The sequence below is a fragment of the Rhodamnia argentea genome, chromosome 10, assembly GCF_020921035.1.
Source record: "Rhodamnia argentea isolate NSW1041297 chromosome 10, ASM2092103v1, whole genome shotgun sequence".
Classification (NCBI taxonomy): domain Eukaryota; kingdom Viridiplantae; phylum Streptophyta; class Magnoliopsida; order Myrtales; family Myrtaceae; genus Rhodamnia; species Rhodamnia argentea.
The window spans coordinates 10,592,410-10,606,305 of record NC_063159.1 but is presented as its reverse complement, the minus strand read 5'-3'; the positions used below and the strand labels follow the sequence as shown (position 1 = coordinate 10,606,305).

General features: G+C 38.2%; 1 protein-coding gene across 4 annotated transcripts in view; it reads right to left on the bottom strand.

Annotated features, from left to right (window-relative positions):
• LOC115742665 (structural maintenance of chromosomes protein 6B) overlaps positions 1-13,896 on the bottom strand; it is a 31,634-nt gene that overhangs the window by 15,120 nt on the left and 2,618 nt on the right. The window contains exons 5-29 of one of the 4 annotated variants that reach the window (XM_048271659.1): positions 13,588-13,674; positions 13,202-13,522; positions 12,742-12,861; positions 11,972-12,106; positions 11,003-11,079; positions 10,805-10,880; positions 10,543-10,617; positions 10,290-10,394; positions 9,355-9,524; positions 9,182-9,284; positions 8,962-9,074; positions 7,953-8,157; positions 6,952-7,080; positions 6,728-6,842; positions 6,560-6,645; positions 6,339-6,434; positions 5,857-5,993; positions 5,667-5,769; positions 3,281-3,390; positions 3,076-3,154; positions 2,877-2,934; positions 2,128-2,225; positions 1,881-1,975; positions 1,032-1,123; positions 480-956 (exon numbers count right to left, since the gene is read on the bottom strand). In XM_048271659.1, coding sequence (XP_048127616.1) covers positions 1,066-1,123; positions 1,881-1,975; positions 2,128-2,225; positions 2,877-2,934; positions 3,076-3,154; positions 3,281-3,390; positions 5,667-5,769; positions 5,857-5,993; positions 6,339-6,434; positions 6,560-6,645; positions 6,728-6,842; positions 6,952-7,080; positions 7,953-8,157; positions 8,962-9,074; positions 9,182-9,284; positions 9,355-9,524; positions 10,290-10,394; positions 10,543-10,617; positions 10,805-10,880; positions 11,003-11,079; positions 11,972-12,106; positions 12,742-12,861; positions 13,202-13,522; positions 13,588-13,674 — 2,751 coding nt within the window. In that variant the 3' untranslated portion in view covers positions 480-956; positions 1,032-1,065. Of the gene's footprint in view, positions 1-479; positions 974-1,031; positions 1,124-1,880; positions 1,976-2,127; positions 2,226-2,876; positions 2,935-3,075; positions 3,155-3,280; positions 3,391-5,666; positions 5,770-5,856; positions 5,994-6,338; positions 6,435-6,559; positions 6,646-6,727; positions 6,843-6,951; positions 7,081-7,952; positions 8,158-8,961; positions 9,075-9,181; positions 9,285-9,354; positions 9,525-10,289; positions 10,395-10,542; positions 10,618-10,804; positions 10,881-11,002; positions 11,080-11,971; positions 12,107-12,741; positions 12,862-13,201; positions 13,523-13,587; positions 13,675-13,896 lie in introns of those variants that run through there. The other 3 variants (XM_048271660.1, XM_030677090.2, XM_048271661.1) reach the window with 3 other exon arrangements.

Below are 13,896 nucleotides of genomic sequence, written 5' to 3'. Positions count from 1 at the left end.
TTTTGTTTTCTTTTTTGCCAGATTTATCTCTCGAGGATTAATAATAATTTTTAATTTTGGAAATGCATTTGTGTGGCGCTTGCTTTTTGTTATCATCTGCACATTTTTGGATTGTGTTGTTGGGTGTGCGTGCGTCGGTGACTGGTACGTGATTATCATCTAATCACGTGTTTCCATGGACCTACCTAAGTCTAAAAGCACGAATCGCGTTTGGCCCCGATTTACAGAGTAATTTCAATTCGACCCCGAAGTAAATATTTCGGCTCGAATTTCACCAAACTCTGACAATTCGATTCAAAATTTCTGTCTCATTCACCTTTATCCAAGGCATATAGGTTAAATGAAATATCCTCCAACTCCTTCGCCCTTAATTGAGGCCATGTTAATCACCGTTAGGTACATATAGCATAGGCTTTTACACGCATAAGACGGTATTAGCTAAACCATAACTGATACATCCAAGACACACCTCGTCCATGTACACGAAAGGATCTAATATATTGATATCCTTAACCCGGGTCCTCGAGAAAACAATTCGGGGCCCATGCGAAGGACAAAAGTGATTTGTGATTGGCATCGTCATTCATACATTTTCAGTCGGAACAACAAGATATCGAGGGTGGTCGTAAGAATATTTAACCAGGAGGGTAATGTCATGAGGGTTCAGATCACATGTACCAAAAACTGAGACCAAACCCACTCCGCTTGAGAGAAGGGCTAGAAAACTTTTGTTGAACCGTACAAATCAGAACATTCACCCAAACGGCAATTTTTCCATCCGGAAGTTTGTGCCCGGCCCTCTTAGCTCAACCATACTATGAATGCTGCAGATGGACTTGGAAAGATGCGTTAATCAGCCATGCTTTTCACAATCCAATTGCAGATAGTGTTTCCCGTTCAGGCAACTTAGTCCAAAAAAATATACTCATTGCCCTTGCTTCACTCCTAAGCACCTTAGCACAAAAAGTAATTACTCTTTAAATATAACATAGGCTAACACAGAGAACCAAGAAGGCATGCAAGTGGTCCATCTTGATTTACACACCTGAAATTATGCATCACTAATCAAGAACGAGGAGCTGCCATCTGCTGCTTCTTTATCCTCTCTCCATGTTTTACCATGCTGCATCAAAAGCCCCCAAAAGAAAAATCAGAATTCGCCTATCCTGAGATCAAATTCACATTGAGTCACTTAGAATAAGTTCTTTATTGTAAGCACATTGTCTCACAAGCTTCATTTCTAGCAAGTTTCATTTCAAGTTAAAATCACTGAATGTCGCATAATGTGTCAAACTGGTTTGAACATATGCATTTTCACTGAAAGAAAAGCACATCCACTTTTCACACGTGGACTACCAAGACTGAGTTTTAAAACTGTTTCAACTGCTCATGGTTGGTTCTTTGGTCTTATGTTTCTTAGGCTCCAACACTGCATCAATCTCTCCAGAAGTATAAAAGATAGCCCTCAAAATGACATGGTTATATACCCGCCCATTTGAGAGCCATTCGGACTTTTTCACGACCAGGAAATAAGCAGTAGACGAGAATAACTGAGACTTGGATTCCGAAGCATTTTGATTCAACTCTTCGCTTGGCTTCTGATTCTCCCTGGACATGAGTCACTCTTGCTATAGTTTTACAGCTGAGCAGCAGCTCTGGGTGAGAAGAATTTCTCTTTGTAATATGTTCTAATGCCTAGGAAATATATTGTGCATAGTATTTCGGTGAAAAAAACAATATTCCACAATGTGGTGTCCCACCCAGAGTGATCACACACTCGGAAACAGCAAGCAAATGCTGATCGAGCATTGTTAACCTAAAATGAGGGCCTTATCCCCAAAGTACCAGCTAAAGCCATGTGTTAGTTGTCGAATTATTACCTAATATCATGAGGTGTTATGAAAATCCACTGAGACCCATGTGCTAATGCAAAATCAACGAGAGTGTCCAAGCTGATTTTCCGACTGACGGCATCCTGAAAATATACTCATCACGCATCAGAAAGATATTAATGGGTGCACCGATCATTTTCCAAATACCACCGAGTGCTGTTTAACTGTCAAAAAACTGAAAAAATCCATTGAAAATGCAAAAGCACAAGGACAACATTAATGGATACAAATTTACCATGAACACATCAAACTCATCCATCGCCCGAAATGGAGCCTCTGTCATCTCATGTAGAGCCAGTGCAAAGCATAGTGTCGAGAAAGATCGTTCTCCACCTGATTAGAGATTGATACAAAAATGAAGACCGCTGACAAGGCACAGGATCTGTATGCTCGCAGACAAACAGCCCACACCCACCGACATGAAAGCCCGCATGCACGTGCAGCCAAACACAGGAACGCAAACACATATGCAGACAAGCCCACATGCATGCACACATAAGTTTATCGACTATGAGCACGAACTAATTACTTATTCATCAGTACACCTTTCTGACAAATAATCTCACAGCCCTATCTTAATGGACCGTGACTTTGAGAGCAGCATGATAAAGAGGCTGAACTACTCTCCTTTCACTTGGTTTTAACATAAAATTCTTGGTATTCCCACAAGGAAGATATCACAAAAGTATTTCTGCTATCTTCTTAAGTTCATCTCTTAGCTTAAATAAGTTGTAATAACAGTGGTCATGTGGCTATATGCTCAGAACCCAGGCCAAGATAAAAATGCAAAATAACTTGTAGGTGTAATTCAACTCCAATTACAGGTTTTGTTTTAAGGTCTTAACCAAAGAGAGCTCCTGAGGCTTATTAAACTAGACTCCAATGTGGGTATGCATAAAACAACCAAGTTGCTGTTTCTCATCAGATATTAACCTCATAGTAAATACGTAGAAGTTACCAATAAAAGATATACAGTGATATGACCTGAAAGTCCTCTAGTGTCACGGACAGTGGTACTTGATGCATCCTGGGGCATTCTGACCTGATGAAGAGAGCAAAAATTACAAAGGCATACCTGCATAATTATGGCTTATCCACCTAACTAGGTGTAAGAGACACTCAAGTAGCAATTAATTAACACAACTTAGACATATAATGTTAATAATTGATGCGAATGGCTTACCTCTACTGATAGGGTCTTTTCTTCGTAGCTGACTTTAATCTGGCCGCTGATACCTTTCTTTGCTAAATGTGCATTAAATCTGGTAATAAGAAACTAACTGAGACATTGCCCAATATTGTTATTTCACTAGCGTAGCTTCTCTCAGAGGAATCACTGAATTAAATGCTAAGAGATATCTTCAATACTAAGAGATAGATATTCATACTGCCAAGTCAGTTGTCGCTTTAAAAGGGTTGCATTTCTTTGAAATTTGTCCAATCGCAACTTGAGGGCAGTTTCGCAAGCCTGGCAGACAATACTTTTAAGAAGTTTTATCTGAGAACACATATTTTGCATGCACAGATGAAATAATGGCATTTAAAGCACCAAATATATGATGGGTGTGTCAAACATTCAAGAGTCACAACATAAGAGAAATTTGATGTGACTATATGGATTCAGCATCCATTGGTGAGGACCCTGAAACATTTATGTAGGACCAACACTGACGAGGTGTAAAAGCAGCAGGAAAAACCAAATAGAATAGCTGGATGTGTCACCACTCAAGCAGCTCGTTCTTTCTCCGAGTCCAGACTAAGTTGATGAATAAGAAAAGGTTGCAATTCTTGATTTGGAAGAATGGAAGAAGTGCACTAACATGTGGTATGAAGACAACAACGAAGTCAAACAAACCTATATTAAACCATAAGGAGCACTGGTAATTCTGATAATAAAGGCAGTAAAACTGATCTAGCATATGCAGTCAGCACTTATCAAGCTATGGCCATGTATAAATTAAATTATTTGAAAGACTGAAATAAGATGATCCATTGGTTGTTTGACAGCAAACGCGTGAAAAAAGAAGTCTATAAGATGTTCCATGTCAATTCACTTGAATCACCGGTTAAAAGAGCATGCACAAGTTAAGTATGTAATTAACAGCAAGGGGGATACAAGGGGGATAGTGCCCCCAAACTTGACTTGGGAACTACCCCACAAGTCGCATGTCATGTCACATGCTGTTCGACCAAACAAATAAATAAATCAATGCTGTCTCTCATGATTTTTCAGTCCTCATCTAGATTTGACTCCCCTCAAAAGAGTATCTATGAAATAAACCATTAATATCACCATAATTTGCTTCTTCTATGTAACATTTTTTTCCCAACGTTGTAGCATCCATTATTATATCTGCTAGTGAAGATAAAGAGAGTGCACCACATTACGGAACGTAAATACAGCTAATTCATTGTACTGCTGACTAATTAGTGCCCCGTGACCACTACCCTGATATGTTGGCAATAATTGGCTCATTGCCATGAAAAAGCAAGAGGAAAGAATTGCGCATTCATCCATATTCAACTCCATGAGAACATATCATTGAAACCCACATTTCAGAATATCAAAATACTTAAGGCACAACTGGTCAATCTAGTGTTTTGCCCCATCGATGAACAAGGGCCTCACAAAGGCACCGATAGCCCCAGCAAAAAGATGGCTGCAATGGCTGCAATGTTACCTACAGGCGATAAGATGCAATGGAGGAGTCAAAATCGTCAACGATTTTGCACCCAGGACAGCCATGACTTTTCAGAAAAGACCATGCACAAAAAGTGTGCATCAAGGTTCATAAAATGTGGTGACTTTAATCAGTTGCAGATGCACCAAAGAACAAACTATGCAGAACTTCCCATTTGATGCACTCCTTTTCAGTTCTTTATCCATTTTCTGACTATTGATACACAGCATTAAACTATCTAACACAGTGCAAAGATCAATCAATTCCTCAACCTAGTAGAAATTACGAGGGGCTTTGTCCTTTCAAAACTCGCCTAACTTTTGGCATGTGCTTTTGAACAGTGACATTTTTAACAATATTTCACCCATCCATGCTGTGACACCCTCTAATCTCCATTGTCCACAAATAACATGAAAGAACACAAGGATATAGCTGTTGCAGTCCCTGAGTAATATATATCATAAGTCATTCAGGCCAAAACTGATGGTGAAGGGAGTCGACGTGGGTCCGGTCTATTTAAAGAATAGGTCTACCACTCATTGTCGCACTGAAACTCAAACATTTAAGTTTTTTTATCTATGGCAGGGTGGAAGAAGGTAGGGACGTGGATTACATGAATAGAATTGCCAAAATACTCGAAAGATAATTAGACAAGATACATAAGTTTGTGCCGGAAAAGTTTCGATGGTAGGTATTAAAATATTTCGAATGGTTTGTCCACAGGAGTTGTCTAGACCTTTCAAAGAAGTGGTCTCGTTCTCCCTAACTAGTTAAGCTTTTGGATTTGACTTTCTAACCAAAAGAGACAAATTCGAGACATCTCGGAGAAACTGCTGTTTTATGACTCCTAAAAAACTCAACCTACATGTGGCAAATAAGATTGAAATGCATCAAAGCTAAAGGAGTAGTACCTCTCCTATTTCTGGTCACCGCAAGGAATGAATCCAATGGAGCAGTTGACCAGTACAGTTCACACTTCACACCCATCATAATGGAGCTAGATTACAGGGAACTTTCGAATATGTGCATCGCAAGCGTGCCTCGGCAATAATAACTTTTAAACAGTAAAAGAATGCAAATAATACAAACTTACATTCAGCCTTTCCCGTAAACCTGTATAAGTTTCCAGCTTCCTTGAAATTTTCCGCTTCTTTTTGTCATGTAACATTTTGATATCATCTATAGATTCAGAATATCTGCTCAAATAATCAACATCAAAACAGGTCACTTAATATTGAAAGCTTAGCTGCTCTTCAGGTGAAACTGTGAATATATATCCATACTGTTGGCTCTCCAGCTGAAGTCTTCGTTTAAGCGTGTTCAGTTGAGCGCTAAGCTGCTCAGGGGTACTTCCGTCCCATCCTCCTAGAGCTTCAATATCACTCTCTTGACATATAATGGAAGCTTTTCTGCAATTCTCCTGCAAATTATCATTCTCGTGATAAACATTAAAATGATAGAACTAGCCAGACAGCAAAAACCAATCATGCAAGCATAATATATGAGGTCAAATTTGAGAAACATTACAAGAATACATGAGACAGATTGACTGTAGCAGCAATTTGCTCTAAACTCTACAAATTTAGAGTCTGAAAGAAAAAATGGAACCAAGGAGATACTAGGACTTGTCATTAAGAAGAACTGATATTTTTACTTTTCACTCTGTAAGTCCTTCAAATTATTAAGAAGCATCAAGTAAACATACCCCACAAACCACAGAGAATGAAAGCCGTGATTTATTTGAGTTCAGAGGGACATTACATACCGTACGATTATGTTCAAGATCTCGATGCTGTGCCTCTGCCGCTTGGATATCGTTGATGACTTTAGTACACATAATACCTTCATAATGGGTCTTTTCCTTTAAATGAATAAATAATACTGTCAGAAAAGACAGTGTACAGATAGTATAGAATTGAACTGAGCAGTAGTACATTACTATCTTTAGGGTGACAGACATAATGAAATGTGATGAAGAACACATACTGCTTCCACCGAGCTAATGGTACTTTCAACCTTCATTAGCTCTCTCTCTGCATCTTCAAGAGCATCAATTTCCACTTTCGCTGATTCTATGCTTCCAAAATAAATTGCAAGCATCAACTATGTGTTCACAAGGGTAAAATAGAAATGTGAATGCACTCGCAGCAGTACCACATAACTCCTCAAATGCTAGCTTAAGATTGTGAGCATTCTTGTCCACATCACTCATCTTGACACTGATTTTCTCCAGCAGAGTCTCCTTTTCTTGCATCTCATCTTGCACTTTCTAAATGGCCAGCAAATAAGACATATTTAATAGGAGAAGCTAATTAGATGACATGAGATAATAGTAAATTCGAATGAAACTACAAAATAGAAGGGCTCGCAAAACAAACTGAAATTTCTTGATGCAGCTCATCAACATCTGATGTTGATAGGCTAGATTCAACAACATTTGTCTTCTTCAGATCTTCCAGAGCCAGCTTCTTAGATGCTAAATCCCTCTCCATATTTTTGCAGCTCCTCTATCCAAAGCATATAGGAGATCATGAAAAAAGAATGGAAGGTAAGATACAACAATAGGAAGTTAACTCATTTCCTGAAAATAGCCATTATATGTATATTCATAGCAATAGAAAGTAGCTACCATCCACCTAAACCCCTTTTTGGACTACAAATATAACCTCAAAAAATTCAAAAACCCTCTTCCCACTGATCCCTGACATGCCGCATGATGACACAAGCTGAAAAAGCTAAAGTGAATGATGCATGTTCTGAAACCAGAAGATAAAACATGTTACCCTGTATGAGATTAGCCAATAAAAAGAATGAGACCCAGAGGCCTGGATTCAACTAGAAATAGAAAATGCGTGTATGACAAGACTCGTGTGTGTGTGTGTGAGAGAGAGAGAGGGGGGAGGGGGAAGGGGGGGAGGGAGGGAGAGCCATGTGGGGAGGGGAGGAGGAGGGAGGGAGTCCAAGTTGAGTGTCAAAAACAAGAATTTGCCACCCTAAGAAATTGATCATAATCAATGTCAGGACACCCTTATCCTAGAAGACACTGCCTTGAGTGGATATAGTGTTGACAAAGGAGGAGAACAAATATTATTATGCTGTCACTCAGATAATCAGTGATGAATTTGATAATGTCCCAAGCCCATCAGGACAAAAGGAAGATACCTCTATTCGAAATTCAAAGGGCAAGAAAATCACAACTAATGGCAACATAGGAACCCAACCCACACTTGCTGACCCAAAGGATTGCGCAAACAATTCCATAACACCAATTGTTGCATGCACAATGCATACTAGGCGGAAACACAAAAGAAATGTTTCACAAAAAAACCTAGAGACACACATCCATACATCCATTACATCATCAGATAACTCTTTCTACCTTTACAGTCTGAAGATTATCCTGAAGATGATGAACAGAAGACTCCGCATCTCTTTTTCTCTTCCTACCCTGATCAGCTTGTACTTTCATTCTCTGTGCCTCTCTTTGCAGATCATCGATCTGATCATCAAATGAGCCACAAAGACGACCCGTCCTTGCTCTCTTGTTTGGAGGAAGAGTTGTTTGGACAGACCCCCGAGAAAACCTACGGGAAATCAGAATACAACTTCTGTTATGGGACTGGCAAGCTTATATCTATGCAAGAAAATCCAACAACTTAACTTCATGCCTGTGTCCTATGAATTTAGGTTGAACTCCACTTTCTGTTTCTTGGCCGTAATTTTCCACAAATTCATTTTTGTATGGCAGTATAAAATATTTCTCAATTTAAATTTCATTCTTCTCTAAAACACAAGTTATTCTTTCTGTATTTTGTGGGATAATGTCCGATTTTCAATGAACCAATTGAGAAATATCAGGTAATATAATTAGAAAATACCATGTGTTAATTAATAAACCATATATTTTACAAGATATGATATTTCTCTTTATAGATTAAAAGACAGTCACTTAATAACTTTCAAATGCTTATTCATTATTTCCTATTTCAATTTAATTTTCTCTCACAATTCTTGCTCTCTCTTCTAAATAATTCAAATAAAGTTTTTCACAGATTCATTTATTGTATATCCCCTATCCTATAGAGTATAAACCTCAACTATTTACAATTATTTCAATCACGAAATTGATCTAGATTTGCGGTGAAACCATAATTGCATATTTGATCTTGTTTTTTCCTTTAGAAACAAATGAAAGATTTTATAGTTTGTAGTCATTCGCAAAAAGTAAGTTTTTTGAACAAGAGACTCTATAAATCTTTTTAGTTCCGTCACTTATTGACTGGATATGTAACTTTCCACAATTCAACTACCACATTCACACAGCACAAATAAAAAGGAAAAGCAAACGCATGCATTGAAAAGAGAAAAAAGCCTCGTTTGCCTCTAACATTTTGTAACCATCGAGGGTGTAAACCTCCTTCAGGTTTGAGATATTTTGGTCAAAAGCGACTTTCTTCCCCTCATCATAATCTCTGACAAGCACGTGCCTCTCAATAGAACCCTGGACATATATATTCAGAGGGCATACGTGTTACAACTCCATGTTGATAAACGTGAAACAAAATAGTGAATTCATGAAAATTGCATGGGACATTGGATGAAACATACCACATCCACCAAGACATTTAGCACGGTGTCACTGTCTGACCTTAAAACAGAAAAAGTTGTGGGGTGCTCAGTCTGTGGAAGCATGTTATGTGGTAGAGTCAACCTACAAAAATGGTCAAACATTAAGATAAAAGTTGATTAAGAGAAGAGTTGAGAAACATCTATGGATCTACCTTGGTCTTGAAAAGTCATATATGATGATTTGAAGGTTATTATAATTGGCATCCTTCGCACATCCTCTCAAAACAAGGGAATCTCTATGGTTTGTCACAATAAAAGCATTGAGCAGCCTCCCGATGGAATTTTCAACAGCCGGAGCCCATTGGCCACCATGGATCAAAGTCTACATTAAGTATGAAATGTCTTAGCTCCAAACAGGAAAAGTGATGAGAGTAGATTGGGAAGAAAAGGCATTCAAGGACTAATCTTTATGCTTTTGTTCAATGAGTGCCGCTGGGGTACTAGCTAACATCGACAAAAAGAAACTTTGTCAGCTTCAAAGCACTGTCTTTCTTGTGTTATGCACAACCAAGTGCACAGAAAATGGATCTTTCTTTATGGGAAATGGTTAACAGGTGCCCCAAGATCCTTATCTTTATTAGCAAAGTCACATATGGCATGAGTGCACATGTGCAGCCCGTTTTGGAGTAAATGAGACTTAAGTGAAGCCATGTCACCAGTGTAATACATGTATGTGTGCAGCCCGTTTTGGAGTAAATGATACTTAAGTGAAGCCATGTCACAGTGTAATACATGTATGTGTACATCTCTCTCTCTCTCTCTCTCTCTCTCTCTCTCTCTCTCTCTCTCTCTCTCTTCCTTCAACCCCCCCAAAACAAAAACAAAAAAAGTCACCGAACTGTACCAATAAACACGGAGATGCTCATTCACAAGTCCTGCAGCAGAATTCAGAGAAAATAATATCCACAATGTCACATAAGACTCATAGAGAGGGAGTGTCCTATCAGGGAAGAAAATCTCATGGGATTTGGAACAAGTGTAATCAAATGATTGTATCCAACAATGTCTCTAATTCTTGAGAACTTGAGAATGTGACATAGATCATTACACATAAGAACCACATAAACCATTTCAGATCACTACTAACCAAATGTGAGCCAACGGGACCAATTGGTGCTCTGGTGAACTCGCTCTGATGTCTTTCAATAATACGTAAAAGATCGATCACCTTCTCTCCACCAAAAGCCGTAACCTTTCAAGTGAGAAGAAGAAAATAGATTGTCATAGAAATGATGGCGGACAATAGAAGCGCACAGAAACAACTGCTTTCCTCATCCTAAAAAGTTTAGGATCTCTTAAAAATGAAACTAAGGCAAGGGAAAGGAATTGGCTACCAGCACCTTATTGATTTTATGTTGCTTGAGCTCATGGATGTTAGCAGAGACCTCACGCTGCTTCTTCTCAAGGTCTTCAATCTACAAACATGATCAATTCTTGTATTTTCAAATTAATTTGAGAAGCATACAATAAACTGTATTGGTAGCAATTTTTCCAGTAACAGATTTTGTAACTCCTATTTAGTATAGATATGCAACAAAAAAGGGAGATCAGCACTATATCATCTCTCGATGATGTGTCTAACTACCCTGCATACTCCCATACCTCATTCGTGATCTTTTGTATGTCATCCATTTCCCTTTGGATTTTGTCTGACAAGGCATTTTCATCTTCATTAAACCTACATTTGTTCATTGAATAAGGTGGGGATAAATAATTCTGCAAAGATATGCTTGCCAGCAGAACAAGTGCCACTTAATGCACCTCATAAATATATTGCACCGAATTAAAAAAAAAAAATACCTTCTGAGTTTTGAAATCACAGCATCTATCTGAGATTGGATTTTTCTGACGTTTGCTTCTAGCTCAAATTCTTCATTCTGAAACATCAGAAACATCATTGATCCCAACAAATGAAAATGCAATGCCCCTGTACTGATAATGAACTAGCTACCAACTTACAGCACTAGTATGCAAAAACACGCAAAGAAGAAATATGATACAGACATAAAGACTTTTAACTGGTTGTTACATAGGCCAGTAGATAATTATTTTTACCCAAATCTCATTAGACTTTCTAGCGGAATTATCCTAACACGATACTGAAGCAATTTTATGAAAAGAAGTACAAAATATAGCTGTCAGAAAGGAAAACAAGATAAAGAGACTGTCATGATGGTACCGCCACGTGTGCACAAGGTTGGGGATTAAAAAGAAAGTATATATGATAAACAAGCAAACTTAGAGAACAAGAACTATTGCTGATAAAAGGGGAAGACGAGAGAGGAGTAGGTGAGACTGATGCTGGAAGACCTCTCTTGGGTCTTACCGTTATGAAAAAGGCACACTTTTCTGTTCAAGGCTTTTTCAAGGTGATGACAGGTTGAGCTTAACTACCCATTGAACTAGGCATTTCCCTGAGCATTGGGTTTTGCCATGTGTAGATAATTGTTCTAGTAAGAGGTAGATGAGACGATGTTTGCTTAATTAACCATATCAATGCATAGAACCTTGGAGCCCCAGTTTCCCACCATTCTCTTATAGTGGACAAGAGTAAAGACCCTAGACGTTCTTTTGAAAATGGCAAAAACATATAATTCATGCAGGGAATCTTTGAAAGAGATGATCATCAACCTGAACTGAAAAATCCATGTATTGTTCCTCATCATTCACCAAAACAGCCATAAGCAAGGATGAATCAAGTCCCCATGGGTGAGGGATAAAAGGTGATTAGATGGCCACTTCAACAAGTCAAGGACAGCAGAAACAAACCTGTGTGCTCTGAAGATGTTGCTCCTGCATCTCCTGAATTTGCTGTCGAAGTGACTGAACACGCTTGATCAACTTTTGGATATGGTTGGTCAAGCGACCATGCTCCTCGCGGAGCTCATGGCGCTCTCTTTTAGCCTAAGTAAACAAACCGTCATTTGCAAGAGACAAATCAATGCATTTGGACGGAAAACTATAACATCACTAGAAATAAAGAAGGGAGTAACACCCATATCAATTGAAAAGGATAGATATGACTTAAGTTGATTTAGGAAACTGACAAATATGGAAATATCAAATCTCCACTAAGGAAATATAAGCTTCCAAGTCGCAGAATGGCAGATTAACACATTTATATGCATATGCAAAGTCAAAATGACTTTTCAATTGGAAATTAAAAATGCAATCTCACTTTTCTTGCTCATCAAATTCAGTAAGGGATGAGTAGTTGTTCTTGTCTGAGAAAGGCTAGTGGTGGAATGCTTTTATTCATACATAGCCAGAATTTGCGATGACCATTGATTTCAGACAGTCATTAACAATTAAAGGATCTAATCTTAACAAAAGACGTAGAAACCAACCCAATCATCAGACAGTCATTAACAATTAAAGGATCTAATCTTAACAAAAGACGTAGAAACCAACCCAATCATCAGACAGTCATTAACAATTAAAGGATCTAATCTTAACAAAAGACGTAGAAACCAACCCAATCATCAGGAGAAAACAGTACTGGAGAGTATAGGTATCTAGGTATGAAACGATCATCATACCAAGGAAAGACACTGCTGCAATTCGCTCTTCTTTTTCTTCACTTCAGTTGTTTTTGTCACCAGATGCTCAATCTGCATTTTCTTCTCAGTGAAACATTCCCTCAACCTTTCCAGGATATTCTGTGATAACACAAATACAACATAGATTGCTTACTGTTAGACTGGATGGGGAAAATAATGCAAAGACAAAATCTTTCATTAATTTCATCACTACAAAATGTCTTCCTACATGATTGTTACATGCTCAAACCCAATTCATCCAACCAAGGGCCAGACTAGTTTGACAAGCACTTTCATAAGCAGAAGCTGAAAACGATTATCATTGTTAAGTATCAGAATTGCTTGTCTATGTGGTTTGGCCAGTATCAAACAATCAATTTCTTCCTCTCATTTTTTTTCCTTTTTTTCCTTTTCATTGTTTTAGTCAGGAATAAATAACAAGAAGAAAGTCAAAACTTACATGCTGCTCATCAATTTTAGCTTGGCAAGCAGGTATGCGAGCTTTCAGCTTTTCAATCTTTGAAGTTTGTTCCTTTAGTTGCCTGTCTACATCATATACCCATGCCCATGCAAGTTTTTTCTTCAGTTGTTGTACCTGCTGAGAAATTTCTTCCACAAGCTCCATGTTTTTAATCTTGTCAACCAACTCATTGAGTTCCTTCTTTATTGGTTCTATTGTAGCCTCCAGTTCTTCAATAAGGGACTTTGCTGAATCCAAATGTTCACGGATATTTTGAAGAAGATCATTTACTTGCTGAAGTAGTGTGGCCTTGAAAAAGAACTGAGAAGTGTACCCTTAGTCAAGCAGCTTTAGAGAATTCTAGACAGAGAAGGCATAGTTTGTACCTTAAATTTGTCTTTGGCATTTCCAGAATGCAGAAATTCTCTGCTCTTGTCTTGACTCATTATTACACAGGGATTTTCTACATCAATCTGCATGAGGAAAGCATGACTTCTGAGCGCAATTATGAAGGGGGAAAAACTGAAAGGTGAATGAAACGTGTTCTAAGATATCTCAGCAGTCCCAATAAGAATTCTGAACTAGAAAATAACAATGCAGTCAAAAGCCTGCATAGAGATCGTGAGGTTTTTCTTGCTTCTCAAAGCAACCAATTCCAAGCACACCATCGCATTTATACTTCAATCATTTCCTCT